Below are 21,408 nucleotides of genomic sequence, written 5' to 3'. Positions count from 1 at the left end.
AATTTAGTAGTACAGCTCTCACACTCTCTCATACTGGTCACTGAAAGTTCCAACATGGCACCTCATGGCAAAGAACTCTCTGAGGATCTTAAAAGACGAATTGTTGCGCTACATGAAGATGGCCAAGGCTACAAGAAGATTGCCAACACCCTGAAACTGAGCTGCAGCACAGTGGCCAAGATCATCCAGCGTTTTAAAAGAGCAGGGTCCACTCAGAACAGACCTCGCGTTGGTCGTCCAAAGAAGCTGAGTGCACGTGCTCAGCGTCACATCCAACTGCTGTCTTTGAAAGATAGGCGCAGGAGTGCTGTCAGCATTGCTGCAGAGATTGAAAAGGTGGGGGGTCAGCCTGTCAGTGCTCAGACCATACGCCGCACACTACATCAAATTGGTCTGCATGGCTGTCACCCCAGAAGGAAGCCTCTTCTAAAGTCTCTACACAAGAAAGCCCGCAAACAGTTTGCTGAAGACATGTCAACAAAGGACATGGATTACTGGAACCATGTCCTATGGTCTGATGAGACCAAGATTAATTTGTTTGGTTCAGATGGTCTCAAGCATGTGTGGCGGCAATCAGGTGAGGAGTACAAAGATAAGTGTGTCATGCCTACAGTCAAGCATGGTGGTGGGAATGCCATGGTCTGGGGCTGCATGAGTGCAGCAGGTGTTGGGGAGTTACATTTCATTGAGGGACACATGAACTCCAATATGTACTGTGAAATACTGAAGCAGAGCATGATCCCCTCCCTCCGGAAACTGGGTCGCAGGGCAGTGTTCCAGCATGATAATGACCCCAAACACACCTCTAAGACGACCACTGCTTTACTGAAGAGGCTGAGGGTAAAGGTGATGGACTGGCCAAGCATGTCTCCAGACCTAAACCCAATAGAACATCTTTGGGGCATCCTCAAGCGGAAGGTGGAGGAGCGCAAAGTCTCGAATATCCGCCAGCTCCGTGATGTCGTCATGGAGGAGTGGAAAAGCATTCCAGTGGCAACCTGTGAAGCTCTGGTAAACTCCATGCCCAGGAGAGTTAAGGCAGTTCTGGGAAATAATGGTGGCCACACAAAATATTGACACTTTAGGAACTTTCACTAAGGGGTGTACTCACTTTTGTTGCCGGTGGTTTAGACATTAATGGCTGTATATTGAGTTATTTTGAGGGAAGAATAAATTTACACTGTTATATAAGCTGCACACAGACTACTTTTCATTGTGTCAAAGTGTCATTTTGTCAGTGTTGTCCCATGAAAAGATATACTTAAATATCTGCAGAAATGTGAGGGGTGTACTCACTTTTGTGATACACTGTATGTGTGTAAGAATGTCTGAAGAATGTTATGTGACACTATTCTGTAAAAAATAACACAATTGGGCAATGGTTCCAGCATGAATATTTTTAATACATTACAAAAACAATTTAAAATACAAAAACACTGATACACTGATCAGCCATAACAATAAAACCACCTCCTTGTTTCTACACTCACTGTCCATTTTATCAGCTCCACTTACCATATAGAATCACTTTGTAGTACTACAATTACTGACTGTAGTCCATCTGTTTCTCTACATACTTTTTTTAGTCTGCTTTCACCCTGTTCTTCAATGGTCAGAACCCCCAGAGAGTCAGTATTATTTAGGTGGTGGATTATTTTCAGCACTGCAGTGACACTGACATGGTGGTGGAGTGTTAGTGTGTGTTGTGCTGGTATGAGTGGATCAGACACAGCAATGTTGCTGGAGTTTTTTAATACTGTGTCCACTCACTGTCCACTCCATTAGACACTCCTACCTAGTTGGTCCACCTTGTAGATGTAAAGTCAGAGACGATCGTTCATCTATTGCTGCTGTTTGAGTTGGTTATCTTCTAGACCTTCATCAGTGTTCGCAGGACGCTGCCCATGGGGTGCTGTTGGCTGGATATTTTTTGTTTGTGGACTATTCTCAGTCCAACAGTGACAGTGAGGTGTTTAAACACTCCAGCAGCGCTGCTGTGTCTGATCCACTCATACCAGCACAACACACACTAACACACCACCACCATGTCAGTGTCACTGCAGTGCTGAGAATGATCCACCACCCAATATATGGTATATGGTAAGTGGAGCTGATAAAATGGACAGTGAGTGTAGAAACCAGGAGGTGGTTTTAATGTTATGGCTGATCTGTGTAAACTGTCATGTTATGACCTGTGTAATGCAGGAATGCTAGTGCTAATGCTAATAACTGAAACACAAAGAACAGGTCCCTTAAATAAACTAACCTAAACTACTGTACTGTATATCAAAACAGAACATGCTAAACACAGGCGCCCAGGTGGTGCAGCGGGATATTCCGCTAGCACACCAGCGCCGAGATTCTGAACTCCTCGGTTAGAAACTCGGCATTGCTACCGGTCAGCTGGGCGCTATCTAGCGGGCATAATTGGCAGTGCCTGCAGCAGACTCTAATTGGCTAGAGTTTGATAGGAGGGATGACCGGACTATGTGGGTGGGGTCTTCAAAACGCTGTGTAAGTTATAGCAGATAGAGGCTTCTGTCGGAGGAGGCGTGAGCAGCAACATACCCTCCTCGAATGCAATCGGGGATCTCCAGCAGCGGAAGACAGGTTGACTACGCTAAATTGGGGAAAAAATGCATAAATAAATAGAAAAAAAGAACATGCTCAACACAATGCTAATAGCTAAACCTAAACTAACTAAACACTGGAGCACGGACAATAGCACGGACAGGAGCACTGACAAATATAACAAAGGCTAACAGACAACAACAGAGCATAGACCAGAGCAAGGACAAAAGCCAACTCAGAAGCCAAGCCAGGAGTGAAAACATACAGACTAGTGATAATTATACAGAATAATATTAGCTGGGAACAGCTGGGAAATAATTATTACAAGGACTAATTAGAGGGAAAGGGCATGGACAGAAAAAGCAGAAAACCAAAACAAAGCAATGAGTCCATGTGCTAACTAAAGGTGACTGACATTGTGACAGTCTTTTATTTATGCAGTTTCCTCCTTTCTCTACCAATTTAGCGTAGCCAACTACCGTAGCAGTGTTCAGCTGCTGGGGACCCCAATCACGTCTGAGGAGGGAAATTTTGCCTTACACAAGCTCCCTCAGATGCGTGCACAGTCCATTAAACAACCTCTTCTTTTTCACCTATACTTTGGTGAATTTGTGCATTACACCAGTCTCGCACTTCTGTACTGGCACCTCAGGCTACCTTAACTTAGGGTCCTTACACAGCGTTGATGACCCACCCCTTTTTTTGGCCAATTTTGGCTGCTTTAGGAATTGCCAATTGTGCCTGCTAGGGGGCACCCAGCCAGCAATCTTGTGCCCTGACCACTTGGTTCTGGTAAATGGAAATCGTACTGCCAGCACATACGTACAATGCCATTCTGAACAACTGTGTGCTCACAACTCCTTGGCAACAGTTTTGAAAAGTGAGGTCTATGAAGAAACGCTTTGCTTAGTTTAATGTAGAAAAGCTTCACTGGCCTGCACAAAGCTTTGACCTTTACCTCATCTAATACCTCTGGAGAAATTGGTCTACTGACTGCATGCCAGGTCTAATTACTCACCGTCACTGCCCAACCTTCTAAATAATCGTGTGGCTAATTAGAAGTGAATTCCTACAGTCATGTTTCACTGTTTCACATGTTTTCTAGGCTCAAGGATCAACTCCATAGTAACAAAAGTCACATACTGATGCAATGTTCAAGTGACCACATAAAATGCATACTTGTGTACTGCATGCTACATACGTAGTAAACCAGTATACATCATACTAGTTTTGCATACAGTTTAGTATTGTTAAGAGGGGTTTGGAATTGGAACCACGATGCGAACACAACCACAGAGACAGGAGCAGGGTTTAAGTGATTTATTAAGAATAATAGTCCAGAAAGAGAACCAGGGAACGAGGGTGAAGGCGAGGGTACGAGTGGCTACGCTTGGGGGTAGGAGGCTGACAGGAACCGCAGGTGGCAGGTGGATGAGAGATCCAGGGACCAGGCAGGGAAGGCAGGAACACAGGAACAGAGAGCCGGTGAGGGATCCAGGAACCAGGCAGAGAAGGCAGGAACACAGGAACTGAGAGTCGGCGAGGGATCCAGGTACCTAGGCAGAGAAGTCAGGAACACAGGAACAGAGAGCCGGCGAGGGATCCAGGTACCAGGCAGAGAAGGCAGGAACACAGGAACAGAGAGCCGGCGAGGGATCCAGGTACCAGGCAGAGAAGGCAGGAACACAGGAACAGAGAGCCGGCGAGGGATCCAGGAACCAGGCAGAGAAGTCAGGAACACAGGAACAGATTGCAGGCGCAAGGGAAACCAGACAGTGTGCATAGCAAACAACAACTGACAATCTGGTCCTGACTGAGAGGAAGGCATGGGCTTATAACCAGGAGGCTGATGAGAAGGTAATTAGGGCCAGGTGAGTCAAATTAGGCAGGGGAGAGATCTATTGGCTGGAATGGGAGGAGAAGTACCTTCAGCCACCGCTAGATGTCACCAAAACCACCAGAGGAGCGGCCACAGAGAACAGCAGCTCAGGAGGAGCTCTTAACAGTACCCTCCCCTTTAACGGCGCCTCTAGGCGACCTACCAGGCTTGTCGGGGTTGTCCCGGTGAAATTCCCGAATAAGGTGAGGGTCCAAAATGGCAGAGCGGGGAATCCAGGAGCGTTCCTCTGGACCATAGCCTTCCCAGTCCACCAGATATTGGAGGCCCCGGCCGCGGCGTCTGGAATCCAGGAGGCGGCGGACTGTGTAGGCCGGGTGCCCATCAATAAGTCGGGCGGGTGGAGGGGGTTTGGACGGAGGGCACAGATTGGACTGTTTGACCGGTTTCAACTGCGAGACGTGGAAAGTAGGATGAATCCGCATATGTTTGGGCAACTTGAGCCGGACAGCAGTGGGGTTAATGATCCTTTGGATGGTATAAGGTCCAATAAAACGAGGCGCCAGCTTCCTGGACTCAGAGTGTAGGGGTATGTTTCTGGAGGACAACCAAACAGACTGGCCCGGGAGATACTGCGGACTGGGTCTTCTGTGGCGGTTGGCCGAACGCTGGGTGACGGTCTGGGACTTAAGCAGGGTAGCTCGTACGGACCTCCAGATCTTCCTGCAGCGCCGTAAGTGGTGCTCAACTGAGGGAACTGCCACCTCTGCCTCTTGTTCAGAGAATAGTGGTGGCTGGTAGCCAAGGGAGGCCTCAAACGGGGATCGGCCGGTGGCAGAGCAGATGAGGGTATTATGGGCATATTCGGCCCAGGCGAGGTGGGTGCTCCAGAGAGAGGGGCTGTTGGCCGACATACAACGCAGGGCGGCTTCCACCTCCTGGTTAGCTCTTTCCGCTTGCCCGTTGGATTGGGGGTGGAAACCGGACGAGAGGCTGACTGTGGCTCCCAGGGCTTTACAAAAAGCACGCCAGACCTGGGACACGAATTGGGGACCCCGGTCGGATACAATGTCCAGGGGAATACCGTGGATCTTGAAGACCTGGTCAAATAAGAGCTGAGCCATTTCAAGGGCTGAAGGGAGCTTGGGTAAGGCTACCAGCCGAACCGCCTTGGAGAAACGGTCCACTACCGTCAAAATGGTCGTCATTCCCTGAGACTCCGGAAGGCCAGTGACGAAATCCAGGGCGATGTGAGACCAGGGACGTCCAGGGACAGAAAGAGGCTGGAGCAGACCCGCAGGGGGTGTGTGGGAGGACTTACTGCGGGCGCAGGTGGCGCAGGCAGCCACAAACTGCCTGGTGTCTGCTTCCAGGGAAGGCCACCAGAAATGGCACTTAAGGAGGGACTCAGTGCGATTAGCTCCAGGATGGCTGGCGAAATTGGAGCAGTGGCCCCATCTGAGGACAGCCGGTCGTACAGCAGTCGGGACAAACAGGCGGTTGGAAGGCCCATCTCCAGGGTCGGGTTCCTGTTCTAGGGCCTCTTTAATAGCTTCCTGGATATCCCAGGTGACACCGGCTAGGACGCAATTGGGAGGCAAGATGGAGTCGTCGGAGGGTGGAGTGTCCTCGGAAATGAACTGGCGCGAGAGCGCGTCAGGTTTGGTGTTGCGGGAGCCTGGGCGGTAAGTCAGGGTAAAGTCGAAACGACTAAAGAATAGAGCCCATCTGGCTTGGCGGGAGTTCAGCCGTTTTGCTGTCTGGACATAAGAAAGATTCTTATGATCCGTGCAGACCACAAAAGGCTGTCTTGCTCCCTCCAGCAAGTGCCTCCACTCTTCCAGGGCGAGTTTGACTGCCAGGAGCTCGCGATTACCCACATCGTAATTGACCTCCGAGGGGGTGAGCCGTTTGGAGAAGAATGCACAGGGATGAAACTTGTTGTCCGGGCTAGAGCGTTGGGAAAGGACCGCTCCAACTCCACAAGAAGATGCGTCAACCTCCACAAGGAATTGCTTCGAGGGATCTGGTTGAGAAAGAACGGGAGCAGAGGTGAACAGAACCTTGAGACGGTCAAAGGCGGCCTGAGCTTCCAGGGGCCAGGAGAAGGGGACTTTGGTGGAGGTCAAGCGAGTTAGGGGGGCCGCTACCCTGCTGTAGTCGCGGATGAACCTCCTATAAAAGTTTGCGAATCCTAGGAAGCGTTGCAAGGCCTTACGGCAGGAAGGAACAGGCCACTCAGTAACGGCACGGATCTTTTCGGGGTCAGCCCTAATTCGTCCTGGCTGGATGACAAAGCCGAGGAAGGCGATGGAATTCGTGTGGAACTCGCATTTCTCAGCCTTGATGAATAACCTGTTCTCCAACAGGCGAGACAGGACCCGCCGGACGTGAATGATGTGCTCCTCAGGGGACCGGGAAAAAATCAATATGTCGTCCAAATAAACAAACACGAACCGGTACAGGAAATCGCGTAGGACGTCATTTACCAGGGCCTGGAAGACCGCGGGGGCGTTGGTCAGTCCAAAGGGCATCACCAAGTATTCGAAATGGCCGAGGGGGGTGTTAAAGGCCGTCTTCCACTCATCACCTTCCCGAATACGCACCAGGTGGTAGGCGTTCCGGAGGTCAAGTTTACTAAAAATGACAGCACCCTGCAGAGATTCGAAAACAGAGGATGAAAGTGGAAGGGGATACTTGTTCCTGACCGTGATCTGGTTCAGCGCCCGATAGTCTATGCAAGGCCTCAATGACTTATCCTTCTTCTCCACAAAGAAGAACCCTGCACCGAGGGGAGAGGAGGAAGGACGGATGAGACCAGTTTCGAGACACTCAGAGATGTAATTCTCCATGGCTTCACGCTCCGGATGAGACAGGTGGTAAAGACGGCTGGTGGGAAGTGTGGCTCCGGAGAGGAGATCGATAGCGCAGTCGTAGGGCCGGTGGGGAGGAAGAGATCGAGCTCGGTCCTTACTAAATACTTCCCGAAGATCATGATACTTGGAGGGGACCTGGGAGAGGTCAACATCATCGATGAAAGGAGGGGGGTCGGTACGAGGGCTAGAAGGATGGACTGCTGACTGTAAACACCGGGAGTGGCAGAGATCGCTCCAAGCAGTGATCTTACCCTGCTGCCAATCAAGTTGAGGATTATGTGTTGAGAGCCATGGGAATCCCAAAACCAGAGGGGACTTGGGAGTCTTGACTACCGAGAAACGGATGGACTCGCGATGATTGCCCGAAAGGACTAGGGTTACCGGGGCCGTACGGTGAGTAATACGAGCGAGCATGCGCCCATCCAGAGCAAAAGCGGTTACAGGGGTGTCGAGAACCTCCAAGACGCACCCTTTCTGGGTAACAAGACTTTCATCGATAAGATTGTCCTCCGATCCGGAGTCGACGAGTGCAAGGAGGGACACTGGATTCCCGGGGAAGCATAGGGTAGCAGGGACCTGGAGGCGAGGACGAAGAGGTGGGGTTGTGGTTCTTGAGCTCGTCAGAATCCCCACTCCTACTGGCGAGCTCCCCCTTTTGGGCGTATGGGGCACGAAGTGAGAAGGTGCCCGGTTTGGCCACAATAGAGGCATTCGCCCGAACGCAATCTTTTTAGACGTTCCTCTGGGGCGAGCCGGGCTCGTCCAAGCTGCATGGGTTCGTCCCCTTCAGCAGTGGGGGAAGCTGGAAAAGGAACAGGCGTTTCATGAAGGGAGGATCTAGGAAGAACTGGCCTCGGGGTCAGAGCAGGACGTGACGACCGCTCCCGGCGGCGCTCCCGGAGCCGGCCGTCCAGACGAATAGCCAGGTCAATGAGACCCTGAAGACTAGAAGGCTCATCCCGGGCTGCCAACTCATCTTTAAGACGCTCTTCTAGGCCACGGCGGAAAGCTCCCCGGAGGGCGGCGTCATTCCAGCCGGCATCAGCCGCAAGCGTCCAGAACTCAACGGCATAATCAGCAACAGACCGGGAGCCCTGGTGTAGCCCCAAAAGACGACTGGCCGCATCTCCGGCATGATTCGGGTGATCGAACACCGCCTGAAACCGACAGAGGAAATCTTCATAAGAACCCACATGTGGACCCACAGATGACTGGGCGGCCTCGGCCCAAGTTAGGGCTCTTCCCCTGAGGAGTCCAATCACATAGGCTATCTTGCTAGCGTCGTTGGAGAAGGTGGTGGGTCGCTGGCTAAAGACCAGGCCGCACTGGTACAGGAAACCCCGGCATTTATCCAACTCACCATGGTAAGGCTCCGGATGGGTGGTGAGACCCTCAGCCAGGGACGGGGCTGGGGAACCAAACTCGGAAACAGGTACGTGTGGCGCGGTGCTGGGGTTCAGGGACGAGATAGGTTGGGCGGAGGTAAGGGCTTCAACCTGCCGGGAGACCTGCCCTAATTGCTGCACAAGCTGGCGGTTGCTCTCAATGAGAGACCTGAGCAATTGGTCGTGCTGAACCAGCTGAGTGGCCTGGTGGCTCAGCAGGGACTCCAGGGTTCCCTGTCCATCTGTGGAAGGGTTCGCGGGTTCCATAGTGATGACCAGATTGTACTGTTAAGAGGGGTTTGGAATTGGAACCACGATGCGAACACAACCACAGAGACAGGAGCAGGGTTTAAGTGATTTATTAAGAATAATAGTCCAGAAAGAGAACCAGGGAACGAGGGTGAAGGCGAGGGTACGAGTGGCTACGCTTGGGGGTAGGAGGCTGACAGGAACCGCAGGTGGCAGGTGGATGAGAGATCCAGGGACCAGGCAGGGAAGGCAGGAACACAGGAACAGAGAGCCGGTGAGGGATCCAGGAACCAGGCAGAGAAGGCAGGAACACAGGAACTGAGAGTCGGCGAGGGATCCAGGTACCTAGGCAGAGAAGTCAGGAACACAGGAACAGAGAGCCGGCGAGGGATCCAGGTACCAGGCAGAGAAGGCAGGAACACAGGAACAGAGAGCCGGCGAGGGATCCAGGTACCAGGCAGAGAAGGCAGGAACACAGGAACAGAGAGCCGGCGAGGGATCCAGGAACCAGGCAGAGAAGTCAGGAACACAGGAACAGATTGCAGGCGCAAGGGAAACCAGACAGTGTGCATAGCAAACAACAACTGACAATCTGGTCCTGACTGAGAGGAAGGCATGGGCTTATAACCAGGAGGCTGATGAGAAGGTAATTAGGGCCAGGTGAGTCAAATTAGGCAGGGGAGAGATCTATTGGCTGGAATGGGAGGAGAAGTACCTTCAGCCACCGCTAGATGTCACCAAAACCACCAGAGGAGCGGCCACAGAGAACAGCAGCTCAGGAGGAGCTCTTAACAAGTATGTTGCTGTATTTGTGTATTTTGTGTATTTTGTATTTGGTGTAGTACACAATATACATTTCAAAAGGTTCGAATCTACAATTGCGGCTTGGTGGTGGGTGGGACTGAAAGCCTTGACTTTCTGAGTGGCAGTACTGCCCCTTATGCCAAGTTCACACTACATGACTTTCCAAGTCATTAGGTCACTGTACACAACTGGATCTCTTGTAATCGGGAGTCTTTCAAGTCGTGGCTTTCACACTACACGATCTATCACCAACTGGAATCGCAGGCGAGCTTCTCTGGTCTCCCAAACTACGTTTTGTCATGAAAACAAACGCGAGAAGTGACGAGGGGTTTAATGATATCACGTCTAAAAATGCACGTCAACAAGTAGCGAGCGATCAAAGTTTGTGCGCTGATGTGCAGCGTAAAATCAAGGAGAAAAAATAAATGAATGAGTGGATTTGGCTATGTGAACAGCATGGATTGTTCTATAGTGAGTTGGAGGTTAATAAATATTTTTGCAATGCAACATTGGTGTTTTGTTTTGTAGAGAACGATAAGGTCAGAAATACTGTAAAACGTTTGTCTGCCGATGTATTCTCATATAAACTATATTATGCCCCTGTACAACCTTTTTACACTCCTACCCCACGTTTCCCCTCACCCCGTATCTTGCGTTCTCATTGGCTGTTCGACACCGCACTCACTGCCGGTTGGGCAACTTAGATCCAGATATTTGACAAACTTCAGTCACTCAGATGGAGTTGTTGAGTAACTTCAGTTACTTCAGTTGTTGACAAACTTCAGTCGCTCAGATGGAGTTGTTGAGTAACTTCAGTTACTTCAGTTGTTGACAAACTTCAGTCGCTCAGATGGAGTTGTTGAGTAGTTCACACATAGCGATTGAGAGCCGAGTTTCGATCACAGAGCAAATGCCAAGTTGCTCCTGAGACGACAAATCTAGTGCCGACCAGTCGGCGAGCGAAAATCAGGGCAAAAATCGTCTAGTGTGAACTAGCACATTCAACTGCTTCCCATCTAGGCCACTATGAATGAGGCAAAGGAGAGAGTATTTGTCTTTATGTAAATAATAATAATAAAAAGCCCCAGTTGCTTTGTGCAGGGTTTTCTTAACAACATGGTAATTTGAAGTAAGTGTTTTTTAATGTAGGCATGTAGTTTGCACAGTGCTAAAGTGATGGCCCATCGTGTTCCTTTATTTGTTAATGACATTAGCTTTATAGCTCTAATGTAAAGCTAAGTAAGCAGGCATATTGTCTGTTTCCAATCTACTATATGGCTAATAGTATACACCGATCAGCCATAACATTAAAACCACCTCCTTGTTTCTATGTTCACTGTTCATTTTATCAGCTCCACTTACCATATAGAAGCACTTTGTAGTTCTACAGTTACTGACTGTTGTCCATCTGTTTCTCTGCATGCTTTGTTAGCCCCCGTTTATGCTGTTCTGCAATGGTCAGGACCCCCACAGGACCACTACAGAGCAGGTATTATTTAGGTGGTAGATTCTCAGCACTGCAGTGACACTGACATGGTGGTGGTGTGTTAGTGTGTGTTGTGCTGGTATGAGTGGATCAGACACAGCAGCGCTGCTGGAGTTTTTTAATACTGTGTCCACTCACTGTCCACTCTATTAGAACCTCCTACCTAGTTGGTCCACCTTGTAGATGTAAAGTCAGAGACGATTGCTCATCTATTGCTGCTGTTTGAGTTGGTCATCTTCTAGACCTTCATCAGTGGTCACAGGACGCTGCACACGGGACGCTGTTGGCTAGATGTTTTTGGTTGGTGGAATATTCTCAGTCCAGCAGTGACAGGGAGGTATTTAAAAACTCCATCAGCATTGCTGTGTCTGATCCACTAATACCAGCACAACACACACTAACACACCACCACCATGTCAGTGTTACTGCAGTGCTGAGAATGATCCACCACCCAAATAATACCTGCTCTGTAGTGGTCCTTTCGGGGTCCTGACCATGGAAGAACAGCATGAAAGCGGGCTAACAAAGCATGCAGAGAAACAGATGGGCTACAGTCAGTAATTGTAAAACTACAAAGTGCTTCTATATGGTAAGTGGAGCTGATAAAATGGACAGTGAGTGTAGAAACAAGAAGGTGGTTTTAATGTCATGGTTGATTGATGTTTGTGATAACAGATACTGGAAAATGGGACCGAACATGGACACAGGTATTAATTTACAATAGTAAATACAATACACAAACACACAATACTATATGCAAAACCCACTACCAGAGACTAGAACTAAACACCCCAGTGAGCTAATAAGTGCCTATGCTGATAAAAACCCACAGTGACATCTAAGTATCAATGCTAATATGTTAACAAAGTTAATGCTATATCAAAAGAGAATATACTACACTAACGCTAAAATTTTTACAGACAATACGGTTAAAAGATCACACAGAATACTAGGAAATATAAAGCAAGGCGAATTAGCACTAGAGCACACAGGAAAGGGCAATGCTGTGTGAGGAGCCCATGGAATTGGAAGCTGTTTGTGAAGGGATAATCAGGTATGCGATGAGCCTCAGGTGTCAGTACTCAGGTGATAAGGGCTGTGATCTCACAGCCGAGAGCTGAATGCTGAGCATGTTAGGACTTAAAGTTCAGTACAGTATGTGGACGCCTGACCATGAAATTCCTGTTCTAAAGCCAAAAGCATTAATATACTCTGTATTAATATGGATTTATACAAAATTATCACTAAATTATTATTGTAAGCACAAAACCCATTCTTTTTAGCGTGTGTTTTACATATTTGATTAAAAATTAATGGATACAGCTTAAATGATTTTCCAGCTTACTGAACTACTGGGTGACATCAACATTCCAAGCTTAGAGCCTGTAGTGTTCCATTATAATATAAACCATATCACAGAGTTTCATATCAACAAGTGGTTGTACTTTATTCAGTGAAAAACAGTGTAATGTACACTATATTGCCAAAAGTACTCACTCGTCTGCCTTCACACACATATGAACTTGAGTGACATCCCAATCTTAATCCATAGGGTTTAATATGATGTCGGGTTTACCCTTTGCAGCTATAACAGCTTCAACTCTTCTGGGAAGACTTTCAACAAGGTTTAGGAGTGTGTTTATGGGAATTTTTTACCATTCTTCCAGAAGCACATTTGTGAGGTCAGACACTGATGTTGGAAGAGAAGGCCTGGCTCGCAGTCTTTGCTCTTATTTATCCCAAAGGTGTTCTATCGGGTTGAGGTGCACAGGACTCTGTGCAGGCCAGTCAAGTTCTTCCACACCAAACTCGCTCATCCAGGTCTTTATGGACCTTGCTTTGTGAACAGGAAGGGGCCATCCCCAAACTGTTCCCACAAAGTTGGGAGCATGAAGTTGTCCAAAATTTGTTGGTATACTGAAGCATTAAGAGTTCCTTTCACTGAAACTAAGGGGCCGAGCCCAACTCCTGAAACACAACATCACACCATAATCCTCCACCACACTTTACACTCGACACAATGCAGTCAGACAAGTACCGTTTCTCCTGGCAACCGCCAAACCCAGACTCATCCATTGGATTGCCAGACGGAGAAGCATGATTCGTCACTCCAGAGAACACATCTCCACTGCTCTAGAGTTCAGTGGCGGCGTGCTTTACACCACTGCATCTAACGCTTTGCATTGCGCTTGGTGATGTAAGGCTTGGATGCAGCTGCTCGGCCATGGAAACCCATTCCATGAAGCTCTCTACACACTGTTCTTGAGCTAATCTGAAGGCCACATGAAGTTTGGAGGTCTGTAGCAATTGACTCTGCAGTTGACTGTGGAATATTTAGTAGCAATGAAATTTCACAACTGGACTTGTTGCACAGGTGGCATCCTATCATGTACCATGCTGGAATTCACTGAGAGCGACCCATTCTTTCCCAAATGTTTGTAGATGCAGTCTGCATGCCTAGGTGCTTGGTTTTATACACATGGAAGTGATTGGAAAACCTGAATTCAATTATTTGGATGGGTGAGTGAATACTTTTGGCAATACAGTGTAGCATGTGAGGCAGTAATGTAGAACTGCATGATGAACACAAACACTTTGAGCAAAAACACAGCATTTAGAACATAGATTATAAATGGTAGTCTGTAGCAAACCATTTATTACAAGCGCTAGCAAAAGATGCAAACAAAAAATAGATGCAGTTGATATCATAAACCTCTATTTAGACATTAGTGTAATTATTCTAAGCTAATAAGCAGAGTTTTATCTTCAAACTGCAACATGATGCAAAATATCCACATAATTTACGTTTACGAATATACACAAAACATATATTGGAAATGTAGCGTAGAAATAAACAAATAATGTATTGTAATGTAATAATGACTGTATTTTGCCGTCTTTACTTTCCTAGTCATTGTGCAAATGAATGTAATTTCCATTACAAGAAGGTACCAGTTAAAAGCTTAAACTGATACGTTTTGTTTTCATTGCAAAACAAAAGCGTGCGATAAATCACGGCACGGCAGCCCAAATCCCAAACACAGCAAAAAAATCATAACCACTGCTTACCTTAGCTTATGTTCTTCTAGATACTATTAAATGTATGACCGTGTGTCCCATTAGGAATATAATCCATTATTTTGTAAATGTGCTTACAATTAAAAACCTTCAAACTTTTCCCGGTTATGAAGTAAAACACAAACCCGTTAGAAAACCAAACAAGCGTTTCATTAACACATCATCTGTGTGACGCAAACTGAATAAATGCAAATAACCTCATTTCTTACTAAAAATTTAAATCAGAAGGTCTGATTGGTTCAGAAAGCGGTCTTTCAACCATTAGCGGCAATTCTGTAGGAACGTTCCATTCACCCCAGTTGTTCCTGTGAAGTGCACTACGTAGGGTATTCCACCATTCCAATCCAAAGGTAACAAAAATGTTCAAATAAAGTGAACTTCAAACTGTGTAGGGAGCGACACTGGCTGTAACATTTACCCATTGTGTGCATTGTGGGTTAAGACAGCCGGAGCGTTGTTAGAGAGCAGAATATTTATAATAATAATAATTATATATATATATATATATATATATGTATATATACATAATTGTCACATGTAACTAATGTTAAAACTTGCTGATCTCGTTGTTTGCGCATCATTTTTTGCGAGTCATGAGTCCAGTCTGAGTCATTTGAAATGAGTCTGAGTTGAGTCTGAAGTCGCTGTGTGCGCGACTCACGTGCGACTCGGACTCGAGTCCCCATCTCTGGTTTATGGTGCTTTTATCCAAAGCGAATTACAAGCAAGAGAGTGTACAATGTAAGCAATTGAGGGTATAAAGGCCTTGGTCTAAAAAAAATAATAAAGTTGACATGGATCCTCATGTGCTGATTTTAATTTAAAACTGCTTCACTGTTTGTGATTTTAATGTGTTATAGTTGCATCATTCCTGATTTATATAATAGTTAATAAAGCTTGTCTGTTTGATTAGAACTGCAGGGCTCTCACTGAATCAGTATGCAAACTGGTGCATGAGCACCGAGGGTGGGCCAGACTGAGTCTCAAAAAACAGTCTAAACTGTAGCTGCACTCCCAGTTCAAATCAAGTAGCAGCTGTTTGTCAGAAATGTAAATGTCTTTTTTAACCAACAGCATTAATTAAACAGTGATTACTTTTCAGTTAGCTGTTAAACAGTTCATTATTATCACCTTCATTATCATAGTGTTGTGTTTTCCTGTTTTTCAAGATTATTATTTGACTTTTGTATTTGAATCTCATGACAGTGGAACATCAAGATAATTTTACTGATACAGAATAACATAAAAACTCGTATTAAAAATATTTGCTATCAAATCCAGCTAGGTTCATCATTAAATATTTAATAGTAATTTAGCATAGAACGAGAGTACCTCTGCCAGACAAACCTGCCAGCAATTGTGCAGTAAAATAACACAACAAATTAAGCATATTGTTACATTTGTCCTTTGGCTTCGTTTATGGAACAGACTAGCCACAGTATTACTGAGAAAGAATGGAAAGCTGGATAGACACTGCCTCCTTCTGTCTGAGAGCAGAAGTGCACCGCATACACATTATACAGCTTTAACGTTTTTTAGATCTGTAATCAGTTTATTAATTTATAATATTGTGTGCATATGTGAAGAACTAAAAGTTGTATGTAGGCATTGTGTCTGTTATCTTATTTATTTATTAAGGGCCATGCACCACCCAAAAACACTGGGAGCTTGATGGAAATACATCCTGTACCTGAGACAAATCTATTTCAGAGCAAAACAGTTTCAGTTACTGTTTATGTGCTAACTGAAAAAAAATTTAATAACAAGTATGGCAGGAGCAAAAAGTATTCAGTATTATTCATCTTATTTTGCTACTTAAGACACTACTTAAGAAACTAGAATATAGGAGAAATGATTTATTCATCCTAAAGTTATTTATTATTATTGTATTATTATACAGTATGGTGGCTCGGTGGGTAGCACTGTCGCCTCACATCAAGAAGGTCCTGGGTTTGATCCCCAGGTGGGGCGGTCCGGGTCCTTTCTGTGCAGAGTTTGCATGTTTTCCCCATGTTCGCGAGGGTTTCCTCCGGGAGCTCCGGTTTCCTCCCACAGTCCAAAAACATGCAGTCAGGTTAATAGGAGACACTGAATTGCCCTGTAGGTGAATCAGTGTGCGTGTATGTGTGTCTACCCTGCGAGGAACTGCTCCACTTACAATATAGAAGCACTATGTAGTTCTACAATTACTGACTGTAGTCCATCTGTTTCTCTGCATGCTTTGTTAGCCCCCTTTCATGCGGTTCTTCAATGGTTAGGACTCTCCCAGGACCACTACAGAGTAGGTATTATTCGGGTGGTGGATCATTCTCAGCACTGCAGTGACACTGACATGGTGGTGGTGTGTTAGTGTGTGTTGTGCTGGTATGAGTGGATCAGACACAGCAATGCTGATGGAGTTTGTAAACACTTGACTGTCACTGCTGGACTGAGAATAGTCCACAAACCAAATATACTCAGCCAACAGCGCCCAGTGGGCATCGTCCTGTGACCACTGATAAAGGTCTAGAAGATGACCAACTCAAACAGCAGCAATAGATGAGTGATCGTCTCTGACTTTACATCTACAAGGTGGACCAACTAGATAGAAGTGTCTAATAGAGTGGACAGTGAGTGGGCACGGTATTTAAAAACTCCAGCAGCACTGCTGTGTCTGATCCACTCATACCAGCACAACACACACTAACACACCACCACCATGTCATTGTCACTGCAGTGCTGAGAATGATCCACCACCTAAATAATACCTGCTCTGTAGTGGTCCTGTGGGGGTCCTGACCATTAAATAACAGGGTGAAAGCAGGCTAAAAAGTATGTAGAGAAACAGATGGACTACAGTCAGTACTTGTAGAACTACAAAGTGCTTCTATATGGTAAGTGAAGCTGATAAAATGGACAGCAAGTGTAGAAACAAGGAGATGGTTTTAATGTTATGGCTGATCAGTGTATATATATATATATATATATATATATATATATTCAGGGGTTGGACAATGAAACTGAAACACCTGGTTTTAGACCACAATAATTTATTAGTATGGTGTAGGGCCTCCTTTTGCGGCCAATACAGCGTCAATTCGTCTTGGAAATGACATATACAAGTCCTGCACAGTGGTCAGAGGGATTTTAAGCCATTCTTCTTGCAGGATAGTGGCCAGGTCACTACGTGATGCTGGTGGAGGAAAACTTTTCCTGACTCGCTTCTCCAAAACACCCCAAAGTGGCTCAATAATATTTAGATCTGGTGACTGTGCAGGCCATGGGAGATGTTCAACTTCACTTTCATGTTCATCAAACCAATCTTTCACCAGTCTTGCTGTGTGTATTGGTGCATTGTCATCCTGATACACGGCACCGCCATTGGATGCACATGGTCCTCCAGAATGGTTCGGTAGTCCTTGGCAGTGACGCGCCCATCTAGCACAAGTATTGGGCCAAGGGAATGCCATGATATGGCAGCCCAAACCATCACTGATCCACCCCCATGCTTCACTCTGGGCATGCAACAGTCTGGGTGGTACGCTTCTTTGGGGCTTCTCCACACCGTAACTCTCCCAGATGTGGGGAAAACAGTAAAGGTGGACTCATCAGAGAACAATACATGTTTCACATTGTCCACAGCCCAAGATTTGCGCTCCTTGCACCATTGAAACCGACGTTTGGCATTGGCACGAGTGACCAAAGGTTTGGCTATAGCAGCCCGGCCGTGTATATTGACCCTGTGGAGCTCCCGACGGACAGTTCTGGTGGAAACAGGAGAGTTGAGGTGCACATTTAATTCTGCCGTGATTTGGGCAGCCGTGGTTTTATGTTTTTTGGATACAATCCGGGTTAGCACCCGAACATCCCTTTCAGACAGCTTCCTCTTGCGTCCACAGTTAATCCTGTTGGATGTGGTTTGTCCTTCTTGGTGGTATGCTGACATTACCCTGGATACCGTGGCTCTTGATACATCACAAAGACTTGCTGTCTTGGTCACAGATGCGCCAGCAAGACGTGCACCAACAATTTGTCCTCTTTTGAACTCTGGTATGTCACCCATAATGTTGTGTGCATTGCAATATTTTGAGCAAAACTGTGCTCTTACCCTGCTAATTGAACCTTCACACTCTGCTCTTACTGGTGCAATGTGCAATTAATGAAGATTGGCCACCAGACTGGCCCAATTTAGCCATGAAACCTCCCACACTAAAATGACAGGTGTTTCAGTTTCATTGTCCAACCCCTGTATATATATCAGTGGCGATTTCTCTAAGACTGCAAGGGAAGCTCAGCTTCCCCTAAAATGTCAAAAATTAAATGGTCAAATATGTACAGTTGTGTTAACATTTCATTGACTACAAATGCGTTAGAACACGTTCATCTCGAAGACGAGTTCGTTCAGAATCAGCTACTTATCACAAATTGACTCGATTTTGTTAACTTAACTCATACATTCCCGGAGCGTCAATGCATTTACCCGCAGACGCTGAGCGTCTCTTTGCTTCTATGGGGCTGCATGGGCGGTCATTGGATAAATGCCACGATTTTGTCCGCCCCCGGACGCTGAGCGTCTCTGGGGGTGAATGGGGCTGTGGGCGGGTCTGGACGCTGAGCTTCTGCAAGATGATTGGAGGATCAGTCGAAAGGCTGAATCCCGTTTTGATTGACAGCTGTCGCTGGGAGCTTCAGTACCATCGCGGATTTTGCGAGTGAAGTCGGAAGACAAACTGCAACCCATTTCATGCCATTTTCTTGAAAACTAACAAAGGGGAGAATTTATACATTTATATATAAATAAATTGACAAATTTTATGATGTAAGCCGAAAATGAGCTTCCAATGAGCTTACATTTTTGGTACTTAGCAGGTACTTTTATCCAGAACATTTTTAAACTAAGCAATTGAGGGTTAAGGGCCTTGATTAAGGGCACAACAGTGGCAACCTGGCAGTGGTGGGGCTTGAACCGGTAACCTTTCTATTACTAGTTCACTTCCTTAACCACTAGGCTACAACAATGTCTGTGTGTGGTAACTATTTAGTATGTAATTATGATTTCTATGATTGTATATGAATGGTCAGAAACTTGTATTACCGTTTGTTTTAATGTGAATATTCTTGTAACAGTTTTCTGCGATCTTGTGTGTGTGTGTGTGTGTGTGTATTGGGATTTTTACTCAGCCGCAGCCGCAGCAGCAGCACACAGTATGGCAGAGCGTGAAACGCCCAGCGACACTCACACCCTTCATACAGGCCTGATCTTGGCCATGCTCATGCTAATCCTGCTGATAGTGGGAGTGGTGCTGGTAACCGTTTACATCTACCACCACCCCAGCTCTGCAGCCAGCCTCTTCTTCATTGAGGTTTGTCTTTAATATTATTCTTATTTTAGTTGAATTGAAACAGATCAATCTTGATCCCAGTTAATAAGACAATTTATTAAATCATGAAATTGGAATGTGACGTGTATTACAGTCAGCAAACAACTGTTTTTTATGATATTTGCTTTTGAATTGCTTTTTAAAGTCTAAAGTTACTTTTACTTAAGTAGCTTTAATGTGCTTTAACTTGACTAATTTTTCATCAGTATTATTTAAGTATGTATTGTGGGTGCTTTTTTATTGTGATCCCTCTTTGATGTTACACACTTTCCTTCTAATGTAATTCCTTAGCCTGATGTTACCCATATACTTAATGTGATATGTTTTGCATTCTGGTTGCTTCATGCTATTATTATTCTTGTTCTAGTGTAAATTATTCACTGATTACATTATTCTAAACTTGCTGCTTTAAATAGCATTCAGTTAAATTCTAATCAGTTTTTTACTTTGATAATATGCAGCCTAATTTACATTTATTAATTTATTTATTAGGATTTTAACGTCATGTTTTACACTTTGGTTACGTTCATGACAGGAGAGCTAGTTATTCGTTACACAAGATTCATCAGTTCACAAGTTAAATGTCAAACACAGTCATGGACAATTTTGTATCTCCAATTTACCTCACTTGCATGTCTTTGGACTGTGGGTGGGAAACCGGAGATCCCAGAGGAAACCCACGCAGACACGGGGAGAACATGCAAACTCCACACAGGAAGGACCCGGACCACCCCACCTGGGGATTGAAGCCTAATTTACGTTTACAGCATTTAGCAGACGCTTTTATCCAAAGCGACTTACAATTATGACTGAATACAGTTTGAGCAATTGAGGGTTAAGGATCTTGCTCAGGGACCCAACAGTGGTGGTGGGGAGGCTTGAATCGGCAACCTTACGATTACTAGTCCAGTATCTTAACCACTAAGCTACCACCAATTTAATACATTGAGCCTGAGGAAGTGTGTTTGAAATGAACATTATGAAACAACAAACTAAACGTACCTGTTTTGTGATTCTGTAGCGACGACCAAGCCGGTGGCCTGCTATGAAGTTCCGTCGCGGTTCGGGTTATCCTGCGTACTCTGAGGTCGAGCCTGTAGGTCAGGAGAAGGAAGGCTTCGTTGAGTCTGAGCAGTGCTGAGGTCATGATGTTTGACCTTGTGGTCTCATATACTGTCCTGCTAAGAGGTCCCAGTTTTATTATCCCTCCACATCAGAAACAACAGTATAAGTAAAAGATCGCTCCTGAAGAACCTGATCATTGATGATTAGTAGCACAGATTTACATTCCTGAGGCTCAGCGAGGCCACATGAAGAGATGCTGATTATGAAACACTTATTGCTTGTTTCTGAACTGCACAATGAGCTCTAGATCTGATCCGGGATTGATACTTAAATCGCAGAATCCCTCTTGAACAGATTTGGACTGTAATTGGGTGCATTTTTTATTTTACCATGAACAGTTTTGACTTCCAGTTTTTGTTTAGGAGGAATTATTTAGGTCTTTATATATCTTTGCAATGGGTTTTGGGTTGTTATTTTTATGTCAATGTCTTTTTTTTCTCCGATTTTTTTTAGTTCGTTTGATGGTTTTAAAAAATATATCATCAGAAAACCTTTATGAATCTGATAATTGCTTTATCTTTAATGCAGTTTTAAACATATAGAAATGACCATTGGTTCCAAAAGTTACCAAAAGTTCTGCTTACTGTAACCAATCTTGCACACAGTAAAGAAAATATAACTCAACCATATGTTACTT

At 45.6% G+C, this 21,408-nt stretch overlaps 1 protein-coding gene across 1 annotated transcript in view; it reads left to right on the top strand.

The window, feature by feature from the left end:
- The window catches only part of plxdc2b (plexin domain containing 2b), a 199,841-nt gene extending 178,633 nt beyond the window's left edge, over positions 1-21,208 (top strand). The window contains exons 13-14 of the mRNA XM_062994009.1: positions 19,447-19,628; positions 20,668-21,208. Coding sequence (XP_062850079.1) covers positions 19,447-19,628; positions 20,668-20,787 — 302 coding nt within the window. The 3' untranslated portion in view covers positions 20,788-21,208. The remainder of the gene's footprint in view (positions 1-19,446; positions 19,629-20,667) is intronic.
- The last annotated feature ends 200 nt before the right edge of the window (positions 21,209-21,408 follow it).

Source organism: Trichomycterus rosablanca, chromosome 4 (assembly GCF_030014385.1).
Source record: "Trichomycterus rosablanca isolate fTriRos1 chromosome 4, fTriRos1.hap1, whole genome shotgun sequence".
NCBI lineage: Eukaryota > Metazoa > Chordata > Actinopteri > Siluriformes > Trichomycteridae > Trichomycterus > Trichomycterus rosablanca.
The sequence above is the reverse complement of the archived record's forward strand: the minus strand, read 5'-3'. Positions and strand labels throughout refer to the sequence as shown.